General features: G+C 35.0%; 1 protein-coding gene across 4 annotated transcripts in view; it reads right to left on the bottom strand.

Annotated features, from left to right (window-relative positions):
• Positions 1 to 21,947, bottom strand: part of LOC149577229 (SH3 domain-containing protein 2-like) — a 64,490-nt gene extending 42,543 nt beyond the window's left edge. The window contains exons 1-6 of one of the 4 annotated variants that reach the window (XM_089822794.1): positions 21,732 to 21,947; positions 21,446 to 21,495; positions 1,290 to 1,378; positions 710 to 832; positions 543 to 612; positions 295 to 446 (exon numbers count right to left, since the gene is read on the bottom strand). In XM_089822794.1, the coding sequence (XP_089678920.1) occupies positions 295 to 446; positions 543 to 612; positions 710 to 787 (300 nt within the window). In that variant the 5' untranslated portion in view covers positions 788 to 832; positions 1,290 to 1,378; positions 21,446 to 21,495; positions 21,732 to 21,947. Of the gene's footprint in view, positions 1 to 294; positions 447 to 542; positions 613 to 709; positions 833 to 1,289; positions 1,379 to 21,445; positions 21,496 to 21,715 lie in introns of all 4 variants that reach the window. The other 3 variants (XM_089822786.1, XM_089822767.1, XM_089822776.1) reach the window with 3 other exon arrangements.
• Positions 21,948 to 22,227: the final 280 nt, after the last annotated feature.

Genomic DNA, 22,227 nt, shown 5'->3' on the forward strand with positions numbered 1-22,227 from the left:
CACTGATTACAGCCAAGCCCATGAGAAATGTTTACAAGTACAATTGGCATCAAATATCCCTGATTTTTAATTTTTGTGGGATTTTGACCTGTGTGGTGTTTAGTCATCCCAGAGTGACTTAATGAGTGAAAATAAACCTAATGATATTTTACCTCATTTATGTTGGAAATAATGACTACGCAAGAGGAGCGACATAGCAAAGAAGCACCTTCATTAAACAAATTTCTTCATTTGATACAAAGCAACAAAAATTCAAGAAACTGAAATTGGAAAGGTATGAGAATATCGGGAAACCTGGGTACCAAGTGCCCTGTGTAAATTATCCCGTTCTTTTTCCACACGAGCACGGGCTGCCCCATAGTTCAATGCAGCTTTTGCTAGAGTGTCACCACTAGTACAAGGGTTTTCAACTCCATACTTTCGACAATCTTCAGACAGTTTAGTTCCTGTGAAAGAAGACCATCAAAGCCCTTCCAGAGCCTATACTTCCAGCCAGTTAAAATTTCAAAAAGAAAAATACAATATTTTGCAGAGATGGTTACCTATTTCAAGCTGCTTGGAACCAACTACTATGAGTCCTTCTACAGCTCGAACAATGTCTCGCTGAAAATGCTGCAGTTATAATCCAAGTTAAAGAAGTCAAAATACTACAAAGGAATGAATGACTAATCCCTGAACTGTGGAGTCTGCCACAAAATTATACACAAACCTTGCCTGCCCTTGTAGAAATGTAGAGTCTTTCTAGCTTTTGATGTTGCACAAGCTCTGCCTCATCTGTAATTATCATATCAGAACCTCCATATCCACTACCACCAAATTGTTTAAAAACAGCCTGCGATAAATTGATGGCAGAAAACCAAATAAATTAAGTTTGAAATTACATCAGAAAAATAGTATCGTATTTGAGCAATGCGTTTTAATGGGACGTTTGAAAGGCTACAAGTACATGCACAGTAGAATGTGTCAAAGGAGAAGAAATGAACATCGGCAAAGGAAGGAACATATTAAAGGCAAATATGGGGCTGTGTGGAATGAAGGTTCTTCTTTTTAGTCTCTCTTAGCTTATCGTATTTTCTGTTTCAGAGCCTGCTCTTTATTTTACTTTACAATGGGATATCTTGGCTACAGCTAGTGAATTATAATTTATAAAAAATATTATTATATAATATACTATATATTTTCACAGTTAGTCTGTTAGACATAAGAACAAGAATCTGGTAGCCCCTGGGTAGATTTTTTAACATTTTGGATTTCCTTCAAGAACCCTTATCAAAGAAATGATAACATACCTGTTTTTGGTATTGTTTGTTGTTATATGCATCATCAATGCTTCCAGGATTATTCCATGCACCACATATCCATTCTAGGATTTCATGAACTGTGTACTCGTAAATAACCCAAAAATTCATTGTAAATATAAAGTCATTCTACAAAATACAGAGAAATACTAGTAAATAGGACAGCTGTATCAAGGTATTCTTGTCAAACATAACTGCATCACCCTGTACTATTGTGTATCAAGAATAAGTACTGTGTTCTGGTTTTTATGATTGACCACAGAACACCCACATGCTATAAAGAGATGGTGAAAAGGCTTGATATTACTTGAGAAAGTGGAAAGGCAACATATAGATACTTTTAATCAAAATACGTGTGCTGCATATAATTCAAAAATAAAAATTATCTTAGTGGATCCCAGCCAACAAGGCAGAAGTCCCAAATGAAGTTTTGACAGAAATAGATATTGTTCATATATGATTTCAAAGCTGCAACCAATGTTACCCAGGCACGCATGTCCAGCATAATTTGAACCGTCCCAGAAACAGGTCCATCTTGGAAACTTAGAAACTTTCAGAAACCTGTCTCCTGGCTGATCATAAAATGAATGTTATTAAAAACATGTTCAACTCTTATGTGAACTCTCGATTTAAATTATTTAACACAAACAATATATGTTAAGTTTCTATAAGGTATATAAGCATGTTTTATCCATGTTTTCATGTGAATATTTAAAATTTCCCTATATCGGTGACACATTGCACCAGTCTTTCCAAGCAGCAACACTCTTCCATCAGTTCTTAGCAACGATCTAGGACTATTGATCGTCCGCAGTTATACCCTTCTGTGACCTATTTAATTTTGCCAAGGAAGGACCCCTAATTCTTGCCTTGGCTTTCCTGCTCTTGCTTATTTTATTGTTTCTTCTCGGACACCGTTTGGTGCTGCTGCTCTTTTCGGTTCTGTTGTTTCTATGCTCAGTCCCATAGACCCGTTGTGGTTTTTTTGTTGCACATTAAATCTTATCTTATATTGTTATAATTTTCCTTATTTTTTATAAAGTTGGCCTCGCCCCTACTCCGGGAAAAAACTCCATCCAAAATACAATCAAGAGAATCTAATCAATCATCTTTGCATCCCCTAAAAAATAACCTAACGGAATAATATCACTTCATGCATCACAAGACAACCATTCTCAATGTGAATGTTCTTTGCCCATGGTGCAACTGCTGATAACAATTATTCAATTGTATATAGTCATTGATGTTACACAAATGTTATACTCTTACCGAACACTGTCAATGGAACCGAGTTCAGAAGACTCCAGTATTCGCCGAGCAAAAGTTCAAAAGAAGCCAAGTCAAGAATTCTTGTGTAAACCGAGTCATGTCAGTTACCAAAGGAGTTCAGTGTAAACGGAGTCAAGTCAGTTACCAAGGAACTCAATGGTAACCGAATGACCCATTTTTTTAGTTTAAGCTGACTTTCAGCAGATTAGTTTTATTCATTAGTTGGTTTTATGCAAGCCGACTCAGTGAATGTTATTTGTTTGTTTGTAGGGGCATTCAAGCCGACTTGACATTGGATTTCATATATATAAAAGGTCAAGATGTGGATAGAATAGTGTGTGAGTGTTGAAGAAGATAAGATGCGAATAGAGAAGGATGTTTGATTAAGAGCAAACTATCCAAGGAGCTGCAAATAATATTATGATCAAGGAGGATCCAGAGGATAAGCCAGAATAGTGATCTGAATTTGCAATCCAGTTGCTTCATAAATCAGGTCAATCATTGTTACTTTCTAACAATTGTAGCAATGAAGAAATCTCTTAACAGAGTTGACTTAACAGTCATTTCGTAAATCCTGTAACCAGGTGGCATTTCTAGATTGAAGTGTCTTAAGACCTCTAACAAGGCCACTCCTAAGGGGGTGATTGAAATCCTTTAACATGGTCACACCTAACAGTGTGTTTTGTAACCTTTAACACACTAAGTTACCCGATTCTCTCCAATAACCCTCAAAGTCTAGTTCAATTATATAGAAAGTCTGGTCCTTGTCAAATTCTCTCCAAATTCTCTTGCAAAGCTACGAATTTGCTACAAATTTTGTCAGAAGAACCCACGCAAAATTTGCAGCGAATTTTGAAGAATTTGTTGTCTACACCTAGGCTGAATTTGGTCTCGAAACATTTTTCTCAACCCTATTATGACCACTACAAAGACCAAAACATATGTTTATATGTCATTTATGCATTTGTGTATGAAAATGAAAGCTTGCTTATAAAGTAAATCCAAATTGACAATAGGTTTCATCTAAATTGATGATTATAGAGGAATGTCTTTAAAAAAGTATGATAGGTTTGAACCCAAGACTTCAGATTTGTAGCTCACCTTTTGATATAGCCTGGTTAGAAATGCTCTAACCAATAAAAAATAAAAATTCAGATAACTACACTTATCTTTTGACAATTCTTTTCATTCTCAAATAGTTCCCATGATATGAAAATATGCTCCATGCATGTGACCTAGCACGTGCATCAAGTAGTATATAGTGCTAAATGATGTTGTTAATGTCCTATTGGACTGAAAAATAGATTTGGTGGTGTATTTTGCTATGTTCCTTTACTATTAGCAGAATCAAGTATGGATTTATTTTTTGTTCAATATATATACACATACATATTTTTAAAAAACATATATTTTTGTAAGAATGAACCCAAAATGAATCCTAACCCAAGCCCAAAAAAATTTAGACAAATCTTGAACCCACATCCGTACCGGAATCCGAACCAGCAACTTCGTTAACAAGGTTGCCTCCTAACAGGGCTCACTTCACAAGAATGAAAAATTGTAACTAGTTGCATTGGTGGTTTTCCCAAATTGGGTTTCCACGTTAAATCTTGGTGTCTCATGTGTTCATGTTATTTGCTTATTGCTTTATCTTTCTACAACTAAGTCACTAAAGGTTAATGCACATTAATATATCAAATTGCTTTGTTAACCGAGTTACAGTGAATATCTAGTTCTAATCGAGTTGTGAGTTTCAACGGCGTTTGTATTGACATAAACGGGATTTGGAACTGTTTGTGGTAACTAATTCACCCCTCCCCTCTCAGTTACTCTTATATTTCCAACAATTGGTATCAGAGTTGTTGGTGCTTGCAAAAAAAGTTTCAAGGACCTAAGCTAAAGATCAAGATGTCTTAGAGAAGAGAGATTCCTAAGTTGAACAAAGATAACTTCAAAACATGGCAAGATCTCATGAAGCTGCATTTGGCAACTATTGGAGATACATGCCTAAAATTCCTAGACAAAAAGTATGTATCACCTTCTGATCCTTTGACTGTGGAGCAAATGGTAGAAAAGAAGAATCACAACACAATGATGATTGACATTGCTTTTGCTCCCAATTAAGCTGAATTTGATGAAGTCAAAGATTGTCCTACTGCTCATGAAATGTGGAACAAACTGCAAAAGATCTATGAAGGAGATGGCAATGTCAGGAGAGCCAAAGCAGAAATTTTAAGAGGTTAATTTGATCAGATGAAGATGAGAGAAGATGAAAACATTGCAAAATACAATGAAAGAATCAAAGCAAGTGTGTGTGCAATCAGAGCCTCCGGAGGAATAATTGAAGATACAACAGTAGTCAGCAAGTTATAAAGAACTCTTCTTCCTATTTATGCAATTAGAGTTTCAGCTATTCAAGAGATGAGATGTGATCCCAAAAATGATATAACTTTGGATGTACTAACGGGAAGGTTAACAGCGTTTGAGTTGGATAACTTTGATAACTATCTTCCTGGATCTCGCAACATAGAATCAGCATTCCATCAAAACTAACCCTTGGTAGAAGGGGAGGAAACTCAAAAGGCAAATAGTCTAACAGTGAAGAAGATGAAGAATTTGATCATGATCTTGAAACCATTGAAGCCCTACTTGCAAGGAGGTTACCAAAAGGCAAAGGTAAATATAAAGGCAATATTCCATTGATTTGATTTTCTTGTGAAGAAGTTGGTCACCATTGCTGCAAGGTGTGCAAACAAGGAAAGTAAAGATGACAGAAAATTCAGCAAGTTCAAAGGTAAGAAAGATTTCAAAAGCTACAGAGACTACAAAGTCAAAGGTAAGAAATCTTGTTATTTTGCTAAAGATTCTAACAGCGATAATGAAGATGAAATGGTCTATAGTGCTATTAAAGATGATTTAGATGATGTGGATAATGAAAAGATGGCACTTATTTCTCATATAAGCAAGAATGACACATGGATAATAGAGAGTAGTTGTTCACATCACATGACTGGTGATAAAACAAAGTTTAAACACTTGGAGCACTATGATGGTGGAAGTGTTAAATTTGGACACAATGAACTATGTTATGTAAAGGGAAAAGGCTGCATTGCATTGACTAATGGAATCAGATGTGATAATGCCTTCTGGGTTGAAGGACTAAGAATCAATCTTCTAAGTGTGGCACAGCAAAACACATTGGATTCAAAGTAGAGTTCATGAATGGGAAGGCCAAGCTTCTGGATGGTAAAGAAAACCTAGTTGGAATTGGCAATCAAACAAAAGGTAATTTATTCTATCTTTATCTCTCTGATAGTTCACACTTCTTGGCACATGTACAGGAAAGTTGGTTATGGCATAAAAGGACATGTTATGTATACTTTGATAATCTCATTACTATAAGCAAAAAAATAAGAGTAAGAGGTATTCCAAATCTGAAGAAACTTGAAATGGCCATATGCAAACAATGTCAGGTTGGACAGATGAGTAAAACTAGCTTCAAAAGTAAGAATTACAATATTGAAGAAGTCTTGGAACTAGTTCATACAGATCTTTGTAGACCAATAAGTACAGAGTGCTACTCTGGAGACAAATTCTTCATTTTATTTGCTGATGATTATTCTAGGATGATGACAATAATGTACTCTAGGGATAAATCTGAAGCTTTTCAAAAATTTATGTGGTATCTAGCTAGAGTTGAGAAAGAAACAAGTAAGAAGTTAAAATGCTTAAGATCAGACAGAAGAGGAGAATTCATCTCTAATGAATTCAATGAATTCTGCAATGAGAGAGGAATCAAAAAACAGGTATCTGCACCTGGTACACCTCAGCAAAATGGCATAGGAGAAAGAAGAAATAGATCCATCATGGATTGTGCAAGAACATTGATGATAGAGAAAAATGTTGCAGCCAAATACTAGAAGGAAGCAATCAGCATAGCAATTCATACCTTGAACCGAATTCAACTAAAGAAAGGTACAGATCAAACACCTTATGAATTATGGTATGGCTATAAACCTAATGTCTGTTATTTCAAAGTATTTGGAAGCAAATGTTATATCTTGAAAGAGTCAAGGAAAGGAAAGTTTGATGTGAAAAGTGATGAAGGCATTTTCCTAAGATAATCCAACAAGAGAAAAGCGTACAAATGTTTAAATCTTGCTACTCAGAAGGTTATAGAAAGTGCACATGTAAAAATTGATGAGTTTGCAAAAAAGAATGAAGAACAAAGCAGCAAAGAACCTGAAGATTATAGAAATTTTGTCTACTTTGAACTTGATACATTACCCAACATTCAGCAAATTACCCCACCCAAATCACCCAAGACTAGAATGCCAACCAGGTTGTAGCCAGTGCAACCCAACTTGGAAACAGTTCGAATCGAGTCTCAAACAAAGGAACCCGAGGCACAGACTGTGGGAACCGAGTGTCAGATAGCAGAAACAGAGCAAAATTTGGAACTTCATAGAACCTTTGAGCATGGTGAACCAAGTGAATCTAGTCCAGAATCTAGAAGTAAGATAACCTATACTTGCCAAATATGTCAAAAGGCATCATGCACCTGAGCAAATAATTGGAGATCAGACAAAAGGCACAATGACAAGGAACAAACTAAAAGGTACATGCCTACTAACTAAATTTGAACCTAGAACTGTTAATGATGCATTGAAAAATGAAAGTTGGATAGAGGCAATGAATGAAAAGATTAAGCAAATTGAAAGAAACAATACTTGGACTCTTGTTCCAAGACCCAAGGATAAAAATGTAATTGGTACAAAGTGGGTATTTAGAAATAAATTGAATGAAAATGGCGAAGTATCAAGGAATAAGGTCATGATGATTTATGCAAGTCATTATCTAAAGAAACAAGAAAAGAGTGTCAATGTTTGGAGAAATAAAATTCTTTGTTGGTTTACAAGTTCATCAAATGAAGGATGGCATTTACATTACTCAGTCAAAATATATCAAAGAGCTATTGAAGACCTTTGGAATGGAAGATTCCAAACTAGTTGGAACACTTATGTTTGTTGGACACAGTTTATTTTAGGATGATAATTCAAAAGAGGTAAATCAGACTACCTATAGATCTATGATTGGAAAACTTTAGTATGTTGTTCACACAAGACTTGATATTGCATTAGTATTTCGTATAGTTGCAAGGTTCTCTACAAATCCCAGAGAAAACCATATGATGGCAATCAAAAGAATTATGACATATCTAAAAGGTACACAAGACTATGGTCTATGGTACAAGAAAGGAGGGATTTTCGAGTTGAAATCCTTTACTGATGTTGATTGGGCTGGAAGCATTGATAATAGGAAGAGCACCAGTGGAAGAGCATTCTTTCTTGGAAAGAGGTTAGTATCTTAGTCAAGTAAGAAGCAGAATTGCTTCTATCAGTCTCCAGCAAAGGCAAAATATGTTACTACAATAGTTAATTGCACCAACATAATGTGGTTCAAACAACTGTTATCAAGAATGAAGGAAGAAATCAAGGATCCAATGGTTATCTATTGCGATAACACAAGTGCAATCAATATATCTAAAAATTCAGTGATGCACACCAAGACAAAACACATTGCAATCAAGTATCATTTTCTAAGAGAATTAGTTCAAGATAAAGAAGTTAGATTGGAAGATGTTAACACAAAGGAGCAGGTTGCTGACATATTTACCAGACCATTACCTAAGGATGCATTTTTGTATCCAAGAGGAAAGCTAGGGGTCATTCCCCTATTTGATGCCTACTAGAGTACAGATTATTGATGCATCAACCGAGCTTCATTGAAGAACTATCAAATTGATGCAAAGAAATCAAAGCTCATTGCATATGAATCAGTACATCAAGTACATTGTAAAAGCACTGTGTCAAGTCTTTGTCATTTGATGTCAAGGAGGGAGAGGTCATATATTCATTGAAAGAGATTGGTGTAATCAAAGAAGAATCAGAGGCAATAATCTGCAAGAGGGAGAACTTGATCTAATGGAGTCTGAAGATAAGATGGCAAAGGAAGTTCTCATGGATGGGTAGAGAATCAGAATGAAACTAAGGATATTATAAAATCTTATAAATCATTTGATTGCTCTAAGTTTTCTTTGCATAATGACATGTTGTGTTGACATCAATGCCAAAGAGGGAGATTGTTGATAACAATTATTCAATTGTATATTGTCATTGATATTACACAAATGTAATACTCTTACCGTGCATTGCCAGTTGGAACTGAGTTTAGAAGACTCCAGTACTCGCTGAGCAAAAGCTCAAAAGAAGCCAAGTTCAAGAATTCCTGCATAAACTGAGTCATGTCGGTTACCAAAGGAGTTCAATGTAAACCGAGTCAGGTCAATTACCAAGGAACTTGGTGGTAACCGAGTGACCCAATTTTTCATTTTAAGTCGACCTTCAACAGATTAGTTTTATTCATTAGTTGGTTTATGCAAGCCAACTCAATGAATGTTATTTGTTTGTCTGTAAGGGTATTGAAGCCGACTTGACACTGGATTTCATATATATGAAAGGTCGAGATGTGGATTGAATAGTGTGCAAGTAATGAAGAAGATAAGGTGCGAATAGAGAAGGATATCTGATTTTGAGTAGAGCATCCAAGGAGCTGCAAATAGTATTCTGATCAAGGAGGATCCAGAGGATAAGCCAGAACAATGATCTAAATCTGCAATCCAATTGCTTCATAAATTAGTTCAATCATTGTTACTCTCTAACAATTGTAGCAATGAAGAAATCTCTTAACAAAGTTGACTGAACAGCCATTTTGTAAATCCTCTTACCAGGAGGCATTTCTAGATTGAAGTGTCTTAAGACCTCTAACAAGGCCACTCCTAACAGGGTGATTTAAATCTTTTAACAAGGTCACACTTAACAATGTGTTTTGTAACCTTTAACAGGGTTGGCTCCTAACAAGGCTCACTTCAAAAGAGTGAAAAGTTGCAACTAGTTGCATTGGTGCTTTGCCCAAATTGGGTTTCCACGTTAAATTTTGGTGTCTCATGTGTTCATGATATTTTCTTATTGCTTTATCTTAATGCACAATAATATATCAAATAGCTTTGTTAACCGAGTTACAGTGAATATTTAGTTCTAACCAAGCTATGAGTTTCAAGGAAGTTTGTATTGACATCCAAGGGATTTGGAACTGTTTTAGTGGTCACTGATTCACCCCGCCCCTTTCAGTTACACCTCTTATATTTCTAACAGCAACTACATACATTTAGAATTTCAACATACACCTATAGTGCCATAAATTGCATACCCTAACAAATTCGTGTATGTTTTGTGCTAACTTCACGATAAAACAGAGAAATATCACCAATATTTTACCAAGTTCTCTATGATATTTTGAAACTTCTCTATGACATAACTTGACATTACGTCTCAAGAGCCAATAAATATCGCAAAAAGTAGACATATCGCATATGCATACATATATATAACAAGACAACCATTTTCAATGTGATTGTTCTTTGCCCAAGGTGTAACTACATACATTTAGAACTCCAATATACACTTACAGTGTCATAAATTGCATACCCTTACAAATTTGTGTATCTTGTGCCAACTTTGCAATAAAACAAATAAATATCACCAATATTTTACCAAGTTCTCTATGATATTTTGAAACTTCTCTGCAATATAACTTGCAGAGACTTCACAGGAGCCAATAAATATCACCAAAAGTAGACTTCTCTCGCATACACACACACACACATCACATCCACCAATACGTAGTAGTTAGACATATGAACTACTTAAGGCTTATTGTGGGGAATGAGCACGAGCTACATCATACAAAGGCACAAGATTAGGCCTAAGGTGGAAGGGGCGTAAGACATTCACCAATATGTAATAGTTAGACATATGAAGTAGGTAAGGCTTATTATGGAATGAGCATGGGCTACATCATACAAAGGCAATATTGTGAGGGATAATCTATATGGAAGTTATTCCTAAAATCCAAATATACATTGATTATTGTTGTCCTCTCTCCTAAGGTAGAACTGTATATTCCTCTGAATATAAAAATAAATTTAAAAAGCTTAAGGCAGAATATATTACACTAACAATATAGTTAGTTTATATGCATATATGTACTTGTCCCTTATTAGATGATTACAGGACCTTACAATTTTTATTTCAATGGAATTTGTGATTTTAGGGTTCAAATTAGTTGTGCAAGTCATACAAGTGATATTGCTATCAGGATTTAACGGTGTGACTTTGAGTCAAACTCACTGACCCATGTTTTATGAGTAGTGATTCAACATGAATCCATCTCTAATGAGAATTAATGGAACACTTAGCACTCATTAGATCTAGGTTATGCTCACAGGGGTGAAGCATCAGGACTTCCTAGGAGGTCACCCATCCCAGTACTACTCCAACCTAAGCGTGCTTAACTACGGAGTTTCCTCCATGATTAAACCCAAAGCTTGCAACCGCATTTGCAATATCACAATTTGACTTGCTATGGAAATTATCTCCTACTTATCAAGTCATACTTACTGAACTAGTAAGTGATCTCTAAATAGGACTTTGCAACTCAATTGTTTTATGAAACTCGAAGTCATGTTTGTTCATATATTTGCAACGTTGTTGTGACTCTGAAAATTCTAGAGAAATAATATGAAAAGTTCTTTGTTGTGTTTTTTACTGGTATAATTTTATCAAGTTTTTCCAAGAAAAAATTGTGTTATATATTTTTGCTCTTCTCTATAATTTTCTGCACTTGTTAATTTCATAACACTCTTTAACACATTTAGGATGGAGCTCTAATGTAGAGTCATTGGCAAGATTGTATATTCAATTAAAATACATTCAATACCTGCCATATAGATGATTTTATTCACTCAACTTTACTAAAATCCAAACAATTTAGATAATTTTTGCTAAGTTAACGATTTGGATGTGAATTCCGAAGCGGATATGGGAAGTAGATGCGAGATGCGGGAAAAAAAAAAAATTGGATGACAATGCAGGAGGAAACATTTATATATATATATATATAAAGAAATGCAAGAAATATACAAGAACAAATCATTTGATAGTATGACCATGATACTCCGCCCTTTATCAAAATGCAAGAAATAGCAAGAAAAGTTTATTCCACATGACTACAGGAGAGACTGGAGCCACATGAGGATGCTATAAAATAAAATTTGTGATGCTCATGTGGTAGGCTTGATTGAATTGGTAAATTGCAAATTGTTTGGAGCGGTAGTCTTCAAGGGTTTGTGAGGGCGAAAACTCTCATGAGAACCAATTTTTATGCATCATTAAATTGTAACCAACATGCATGAAAGTGTTAGATTTCTGGTTTGATAGTTTGAACTTCATAGCAAAATTTGGGAAGTAGTTAAGAAGCTTGAAGATACAGTTTCTGTCATAGTCATTCCCAGACGTCCAGCTTTTGGAAGCCCAGACATGTCAGATTGAAGCTTAATATTATTTCTTAATTGATGATGATCTACGGACACTGCTGTTCACTACAGAGACATGCAGACTGAAGGATATTTAAGGGTTTGAGTACATACTTACAGCTTGTACATTGTGAGGACGTTGAGGGTCTGCATTTTAAGTGCTGCAACACATTGCTGCATTATATGTTACTAGGTCTGTATTTCCATAGACTTATAAAAAGTTGTCTAAACTTGTTTAGACTTTACATGGCTGAGTAATACCGATTTGGGGAGCAACAAGGGGTAGATCTACTGTTTGAAGAGTTTGTGGCCTTATTCTCCATAGAACAAACTGTACATGCTAAGAATATTGATTGAAACTGAGTAGATGATTCATGACAACCAGAAGCCCTATGGATGCTTCCAGGCAGCCATCCGCAGGCTCCTGTATGCGTTTGGACGGATGCGTCCAGAAGGGCTTCCAAACGCATCCAACACCCGTCCGCATCCGCCTCCAGCTTCCAGGAGACCAAATCAGTAACTTAGAATTTTTTTTATACCATGACATTTTGTTCTGTATGCACTTGATTTCTTTCTCCCTAAAAATTTTATTCAGACAAATAGAATTACATTCTACCTTGGTGGTTTCATACATCAAAATACATGAGTTGCACCGATCAAGCAAAGCTACAAAGAAGGGTAAACACCAATTTTCAATCCTCCACCCAAGAAACAACCTGGTGTTGGTTAACAAAGCTTTTCCTTTGAGATTAGCTGTTGAAACCTAAAACCACAATTTTGTGGAAAAATCGAAAAACCCTTGTGTGTAGACTATTGCCCTAACGACTCTAGGTGCGATCCAAAGCAATTATTTTGTGGACAAAATCATCAAAACCCTCCAATGAATTAAATTAGAAAAAAATTGGCAAACCTGAGACTAGCAACATCAATAATGATTTTTTTCAAAAAAAAAAGAAAACCAGGAACAATTTTTGAGGATAAAATCAAGAAAACCAAACGCAATTTTTAGTAGCAAAATCAATCAAAACTCAAGACAAAATCTAGAAGACAGATACAAAGCAATTTTTGAAGCACAAGACCCACAATATTTTTTTAAGCACAAAAATTATGAAACCCTCCAGGAATTTCCTGAGGAAAAAATTATAAAACAACACCCACCCAAAATTTTAGTAAATTCAATGTTTATCAATATTTTTTATGGGACAAAATTATAAACCCGTTAAATAGTTTATGTAAAGGGAAAAAAATTATAAAACCCCTTATAGAAACCTTTACGCATGAAAACACCAGACTTCGTATGTTAAAACAGCACATGCGAGCAACATGCTGCATGCAACTCATAAAATGCCAATGCAAGAATATGCAATTACATACAAACCACAAAATTTGTAGATTTTTGCAATGCTCAAACCAAGAAATCGCGAGACCAAAACCCTAGACCAAGCTCGCAATTTTTATTAAATAATCTTCAAATCCACCAATGAATTTGCAAAGTTATTTATTCGTTAAAAATGATTTACAAATTCTAAAATAAATTCTAGGACAAAAATGGCTTATGCTTTTTTTAAAGAAGCCCGTCAACTCACTCTAATACCATGTTACAATGTTTAATTATTCACAAACAAGCCATTGCAAATGGAGATGTAGTCTCCTTATATAGAGAATAACTAGTCATGAAATAGAAACTTTCTACAAAGCTAACAAGAAAGTTTCTATATTATAAAAAAACCAACTATTAAACTAAATATGCCTAAGTGATCGTTAATATTATATTAAATACTTTATTGTTGAGATATTAGAGTGGATACTCACAAACCCAAACACCATCCGTGCAATTGACAACAATAGCCATAGGGTGCTTAACACCTTCAACAAGCTAAAGAGTCTGGAAGATATAAGTAAAACATTTGATTTCCCAGGATTTTCTTGCAAAACTCAATATCTGAATATGACCCCTTCCTGAAATAACATTTATAAAGGTAGAAAGACTTCATGATGAGATAATACCCATGCTAATGGATGCCTTCTTCAATTTCAAGCACCCAGTTTCCCTCCACTCACAACTCTTTTTCAGAGACTATTCACATTTTGAATGAAGTCTTACAAAGAATATTTTGATGACTAAGTGCATCTTAGAATACTTTACTCATCCTCGAGGCAATTTCCTTCTCTAATTCATGCTTGAATCAAAATTCAAACAGTTTTTTGTTTATTACAAGTTGGATATTGTATTAAATGTACGGTTTAGGTGAGCAAGGAACTATGTTACACTTTGACCTGTCAGATTAAAATGGTAATGGGTGTATTCACGGGTGTGTCTTTATAATCAAATTTTATCTTCACATAATATATTAAAGAACATCACACTACCATACAGATATTTTTCCGAATTTTCTATCTATTTTTGAGAGTTTGTATCATAGATTTAAATTATCGCCGACTTATCGGCCAGAAGTTTACTTATCACAAGAAGTTCGGCACAGTGATAATCTGTGTCAAGATATCATCACCAGGGTTATATCACAGAAAACTTGACAAAATATCGCCAAAAAATGACAAACATATCGGTGATAACTTGATTATTTTTATGGAATCCGCCAAACTTATTACACGCACCAGTAAAAAGACTGAGACTGCCCAGCAAAAGGCTACATTTGTTTTCTTCTTTGGCAGAGCAAATTTGGAGAGGATAGAAATTTTTAGAACTTTAGAGGAGAAAAGCCATCATTTGCAGCCTTCTAGATCAATTTGTTGTGGATTTGGCGCAGATTCGAAGAGATTTTTTAAGCAAATTTGGAGCACAAGTTTTCAAAATCCTCTCTTTCATTTAACATCATTTTGTATAGTATTAAATTCATCCAAGTTTATAAAAACTCTATCATACCATTTTCAATCTGCTCTAACTTCTTTATAAGCTTTTAGAAGGAAATGGATAAGATCTAACACCATTGTTTAAGCGATTTTTGCAAATTTTTCGTAGTTTTCTCAAAAATTTCATATCTTTCTTAAAACTTTCATAACCTGACACTTATTTTGTTTTTTCTTTCAAGTTTCAGCTATGTTTAAACTTACCTAAAGTTTTAAACTAACTAGTTTGTTTCCAAATTTCTTTATTAAATTTCTAAATTTGTGTCCTCATTTTGTATGTGACATGTGCAGGTTGATTCTTCATCAAAATGGCAAACAGGGATGCCTCTACAACTAGGTCAGCTGCAAGTTTTGTCAATGCCCCAATAGGTGCATGTCCATCAAAACATGTAGGAACGCGGCACAAGGCATGGGCATATGCTCTTTAAGGACCCAACTATAATACTATGATATGCATAAAATGTGAAAAAGTAATTAGTGGAGGTATATCTCGATTGAAATACCCCCTAGAGGGATAATAAGGCATGACACAAGGGTTTGTCAATTCAACATGCTGAAATAAAGAGAGATGAATGTCTTGCTCGCTGCCCAAGAAGAGAAAAACTTGCAAAGGGATAGGACAAAATCGGCCATGAGGGCAGCCATTTCTAAATCACAAGGTATCTCAAGACTCACATGATCTCCTTTTTAAGAATCATTTACTATTTTACAATCACCATCATTAGTTTAGAATCCAGATTTTGCTAAAACAATGATCATTTCATAATGAAATAATGTGGGTTGTGACTAAGTATCCCAGCCAACATTTATGAAGAAGAAGAAGCACTTGAGGGCAGAGTGGGCTCTCATCATGGCCCACAGATCCACAAATCTACCATACCCTCGACTTCCACTTGCATTGGTTTTAGTAGACCACTACCACACACATCTTCTATAGATAGTTCTTTTGTGCACAAAAACACTCCTAGAGCATAGGCATCACTGGAAGGTATTGAGTCGAACAACAATGTACATAGGCAAGTTGCCATTCAATGAGTTGATTTTTGGTTTTTTAACAACATCTTGATTAGTGTTGCAGCTAGTACCTATTGGCTGAATTTTGTGACAAGAATTACTGTGGTGGGAAAGAGCTACAAGGCACCTACTACAAACTTGAATAGGAAATTAGTTCACTTTTTTTAATTTTTTAATATTTTACAGTTTTACAATTTATGTATTTTTGTTTAATGAAATTTTTTTTAATCAAAATTGTGTAGTTAATGTTAATTTTATTTTGTGCTTGTAGGTTGCTCAAAGATGTTTCTAGGGCAAAATGTAATAGAAGACCAAAAATTACAATGGAAACAATTTAGCTGCACTATACTTTCAAATGGATGGGTGGATGGTAAAACTGTACCATCATCAATTTTGTAGTTTCTTGCAAGGATCAAGCGGCCTTTTTGAAATCCTTGAATGCCTCAGATAAGATAAAGACAACTGTGACTTTGGCTCTAATGTTAAAGCAAGTTGTGATGAAGGTGGGGGTTGCTAATGTGGTGCAAATAATATTGACAATGCAAAGACATATGTGGTAATGGGTAGGATACTCCAAAATAAGTATAGCACATTTTTTTGGTCTCCTTATGCAACGCATGTCCTCGACCTTCTTTTGGAGGACATAAGAAAATTAAATTGGGTGAGACCAATTGTAGAGGATGCAAGAAAGGTGACAAAATATATCCATAATCACACTTGGGTTCTTCACTTGATGATAGAACACACCTATGGGAAGAAGTTGGTTAGACTTATTGTCACAAGGTTTGCAATGATTTTCTTAACATTGCAAAGCGTTATTAGTTATTTGACTTCTATGAAGCAATTGTTTGGGAGTCAACCATGGTTGTGAAGGTAACTTGGAAACTTCAATAGTTGAATATATAATTTTTTTGTATTTAATAATTAAGTCTTTCATTAGTAATTTGTCACTCTAGTCTTTGATTAATGATAATCTTTTACTACTTTTCAATTGTAGGTGAGAGAATCCTTGGATAAAGTTCTACACTTGATAGATGGGGATCAAACCCTAATGGGGTATCTTTATGTGGTGATGTATAGGGCCAAAAATGTTGTTAAGAATCACAAGGGGACAGCCTAAAATCTGACCTCATAAAGGAAAGTATTGATAAGAGGTGGAACAATCAGCCCCACCAACCCATTCACGCAGTGGGGTACTTCCTAAACCCTTGTTTTTGCTTCTCTCCATCCTATGGTGATCCAATATTGCAAAAACTTGTTTTTCACATCTTATGTCAACCATGTAGCTCATCTAGTTGTGAGCTTAATTAGAGCTTATTTGACGGCATTCACACGAAGAAGAAGAACAAGTTAGCACAGAAACACCTCAATGACCTTGTCTATGTGCATTAAAACCTTAAGTTGCAAATAATAAAGGTAAAATCAGCACCACTTGGTCCACTTGATTTGGATGACACAGATCCCTACTGTAATTGGACATCACAAGAGCAGCCTCGATTGTTAACAAACAATGACATCTATGATTTGGAGGGGTAGGCTACGGAGGAGGGTGGATTCAAAGCAAGATTGGATGACATTGATGAGGAGGATGAGGGCACTGAGAATGAAGAGGATACAGATGATGAGTACGCATTGCCGTTGTCAACACCATGTACATCTAGGATGGAGGTCCAGTCACCACCACAGCAGACTTCTACAAATAGACTCCCTCCCACTCCAGTAGTTTTTACTAGAGCTGCTAGGGAAGGGAAGAGGAAGATGTAGCCTATTTTGAAATTGTAATTGGATAATTGTATTTGCTTATAAGTCTACAAAGACAATTTGCTATTTTTAGTTTGCTTTAGAGTTCAGACTATCAGACTGTGGCTATGGGCCATTAGCATTCAATATGAGGATGCAAATTTGTATCCTATTTGCATTTATATATACCTAGGTCAGCTTGTTTGGTTTGTTTACTCATTTAGTGACTTGTTAGATGCATTTCCTTATTGAATTTTGCAAAAAAAACCTACATTTCCAATTAAATTTAAACAATTTTTTAAGTTCCTGATATTTTCTGGCAAAGTTCTTGACTTATCTGATATCTCTGATATTTGTTGATATATTTTTTGCCCTCGGCAATAAGTTGTTGATAATGATATTTAGAACTATGGTTTGTACTATTGAAATAATATTTTAAAAAAGGGAGACCAACTATTGTGGTTTTGCACAACAAAATCTTTCTCAAGAGCATCTTTACTCAAACAAACAGATGTACTTCAACCATGGCAGTTTTTTCCTTACCCTCAGTCTACACGGCATCTTATCAACCATGTATTTATAAATCTTAGCAAACTCCTTAAAGCTTACCATGAGGGGTAGTTCTATTTATTTTTCAAGTAGAACCTGTGACATGATTTTGTGTGTTGATTTATGAATGAGTACAAAATATGGATATACAGAGAAGGGTGGGTCTTTCGATACAACAAGCAGTGAGAATCAACAGAAGTAATTTCGCTTTTCTTTCTTCCTTTGAGTTCCAGTCGACAATTGATCAAGGGAGACACAATTTTTCCAAGTATGGGGAACTTAACAGTCAAGCCTTGACTTTCAAAATGTATCAAAATGAAATTTCAACAAACATAATGCCCACACCCTAAAAAGTATAATCTGTCCTACAATTTTTCAGAAGTCACATATAAGGTTTACAAATGATGAAGCATATTCAAGAAGCACTATAGTTCATTCCAGAAGAGACTGCACCTCAATTACATTGAGAGACTGACACAAATGCTCTCATGTTTGAAGAGTCAAACAAAATTTATGTTAGCTACTAAATTTTAAGCACTGAAACACATACTTTTCCATATAAAATATGTTATATTCATAGAATCATGTATTGTTTGTTCAACAAACTACTGCATGTTGAATTTCTTCCAGTTGCAGAGAGGCTCCGGCTGCCTTTGAAAATAATGTAAACAGTCTCACGTGTAGCACATATTTTAACCTGAGTTACCAGTTCGAATCCGGATCCGGATGCAGATGCAGGTACAAGAACCAGGTATGTGGATACGTGAAAAAATATTTGGGAGTTTTGGATGTTTTTGGGTACATGTATAAATATATACTTTAATATTAATATATATAAATATTATATTACAAATTTCTATATCTACAGAAAATGCAAGAAATATACAAAATTAAATCATTCAATAATATGATAATTCATCATTGATAAATGCCAAATGTCAAAGAATACATTACAGATTTCTATATCTACAAAAAATGCAAGAAATATACAAAATTAAATCATTTGATAATATGATAGTCATCATTGATCAATGTCAAATGTCAAAGATAAATATTAAATGCCAGTTGATAATTCACAAATACTCAAATAAGTGATACCAATACCAATTGAATTGACATTTTTGAAACAAATTATATAAAGATTTAATCCATGAGTTAGTGATACCATGTTGAAAAATTGGAGTCATATATTATACATCCCAAACCACACACCAAAATGTCTAAATAATATTAGACTTATTTATAATCCTCTAATATATTATATATGTATAATGTATTTATAAAATATTACACTTCCGTATTACTGGAAGATTACTAACACTGATCAATTATCACATAAAATACCTTAAGAGTGTTTTCCTTCATAACACAATGACTTAATATTGTGATAACAATATGACCCGAATCTTCAAAAACAATATGAGGAGGAAACTCTAGTTTAATTCATTTAGTTTGGAGAGAGAATGGCGCCACAGAACATTTTTTCCCTGAGTTGAGCAATATCAATTTTACTAATATGATCCTCCAGAATGGTGCTCACTCTCTCACATTATTATCCTCGTTTTTCCTTTTCTGTGTGCACAGATGCTCTGCCCTCCCTGCAAGCATCCACACACATCCCACCTCAGCATCCGCACCCGGAGGCAGCACAGGTGTACAAATCCAATAACTATGACTTTAACTAATACTCCAACCTCAATATAGTTAGGAAATTATACAATATTTGTTCAACTATCCAGGATTGGTATGGTCATTCCACAACCAAAAAACACAATAATAATTAATGGTACTAGCCTTTTTAGCAGAAATGGCATAGATAATTCTTAAGAGGGAATGTCATGGTAAAATGCCAACAAGAAATTATTTAGATCAGAAGGATCTAAAGCTTATGGACTATATCAATCCCTCGCTGAGTCAGACCAAAGGACAATCAGAGTGCCTATTCATGGCATCCTTGTGCACATCAATAGTGCCTTTCTTTCTCTGCATATTGCAATGTATCTATATATCTCTGAGACTCCAACTACACCCATTTCAGAAAGGAGAACCATTAAGCCCACAATTCTCTTATTGATCCTTATATTTTCTGTGTCTCAACTTGTATAAAGGCACAATGATTGATTGAATAGTATCTCTGATTAAGAATCTCTGGTTACATTCAGTATAGAGGTAACCAAGGAAGGTCAACGTCAAACAGTGCTACAGACTTGCCAACTTTTCAATACATGCATAAACATTGCAAATATAGGCAGTAGAGCCAAGAGACCAAGTACTATACAGTACAACCCACTGGCTCTTAACATAATAAAGCAATCAATAGATGGGGCAAATCAGCATAAAGATCGAATTTCAAATCACTTTATTCAGAATGTTTTATGTTCAAGCAGGAGATTGCACATTTGAAAGGGATGAGACTTGAGTTTAAGTCCGAATCATCAGAACTTCACAGCAGATCCTGAGTTAAAGCCCTGAAGATACAATTTAAGTCTTGAAAATGAGTAAATAGAGTGGTTTAACTGCAGATGTAGCCACCCAAACAAAGGGTGTAGCATACAATACAAGGCTGTGTACAACTCTGGGTAGCTTTCCCCGAATGATACCTCTAATAGAGAAACTGTGAGCCAAAAGTGCAAGGAAGATTCACAAATTGGAAAAAGGAAGGAAGAAAAGAATACTTGAATCATTTTTAACTCATGCAACTTTGCTAACTAAACCATTCAGAGTCATGAGAGACCTACTCTAACACTTACAGCAACTTCGATCAGACCATGATTTAGACCAATATCAAATAAACATAATCTCATTTAGATCAATCTTTTATTTAACATAATAACAAATATATATATATATATATATATATATATATTGAACGTATCAATTACAAATTCGACAAATCGTGTTTGAGGGGTTGTGATGTAATGGTAATGGTGAACCCTAACAAGAGGGTGACCAGGACTCATGTCTATGCACCCGGCAAGGTCTTGCATAACTCCAGGAAACATGTGGTAAGGCCGTGAAAAAGACATTATGGAAAAAACTGGGCATGGCATACATTAAGTAATCTTAAAAAATGAGAATTAGATGCAATATAATGGTTAAAGTAGAGAGTGAAAGACATTTACAGATCTTAAAGACTGCGGTCCAAGCATACCGCGCGCGGCACAAAGGATCCCCATTAACTCGCCCAAGAATTACCAAACTTTTTTAAAAATTGAACTAAAAGCTCCAACTACTATAAAACTAAAGAAACCCCTGAAATTTTGCACGGCCATACCTGCTGCTGCTTGGCGACCTGTTCCCGAAGCTTTCTCAACGTGTCCATCCCTGCAATAACAACAAATTCATTTTCATCATTACATTTAATCTCACCTGCAAATGAAAAAACGCCGAAAAAATAAAGGCAGGACTCATGTTAAACAAAAAAAAAAAAAGAGCCCCCACAAACAGGCCTCAAATATTAATGAACAAAATTCAAATAAAACTGATCAGCTGCGGTCTTTCTACATTGTACTGTAATAAACCACGGTGGATGTTTCTAATTTACCAGCGAAGTTCCTTACAAGGGAAACAAATTACTATACAATGCTTGATATGTTGTATCCGCTTAAATTTTATACAGCTCGGATCGCTGCAATAAGATAGCCTAGGCAAATAAGCTTGTGTCTGTCTGAATTTGTAATTAAATGCTTAGGCGTTAACCAGGCCGGACCAAATCTTACAGCAACGGATGATAATAAATGATTAAAAGCGTTGGGCGATATACACACATGATATATACATTTAATGTTTTGCTCCGCGCTTATATACACACAATAGCAAAAACAAATGGGAGGGATGTGAAGAAAAGAGTCAAGACGATATTCTATCTTCTCTTGTTTTAAAAAATTGTTTTGCACGCTACTTTTACATTGAAGTCACGTTCGTTGCTTTTACCTTTCCACCACTCCATCCATATTTCACCCGAGGAATTTCCATGTGTAGAATGAAATAACTCAACTAGAGTTGAGTGATCGAAGGTTTTTCTTTTCATGTTTAGAAAAATAAAGAACTATGTCC

Source organism: Cupressus sempervirens, chromosome 1, assembly GCF_028749045.1.
Source record: "Cupressus sempervirens isolate cs-2001-9-10 chromosome 1, ASM2874904v1, whole genome shotgun sequence".
Lineage (NCBI taxonomy): Eukaryota > Viridiplantae > Streptophyta > Pinopsida > Cupressales > Cupressaceae > Cupressus > Cupressus sempervirens.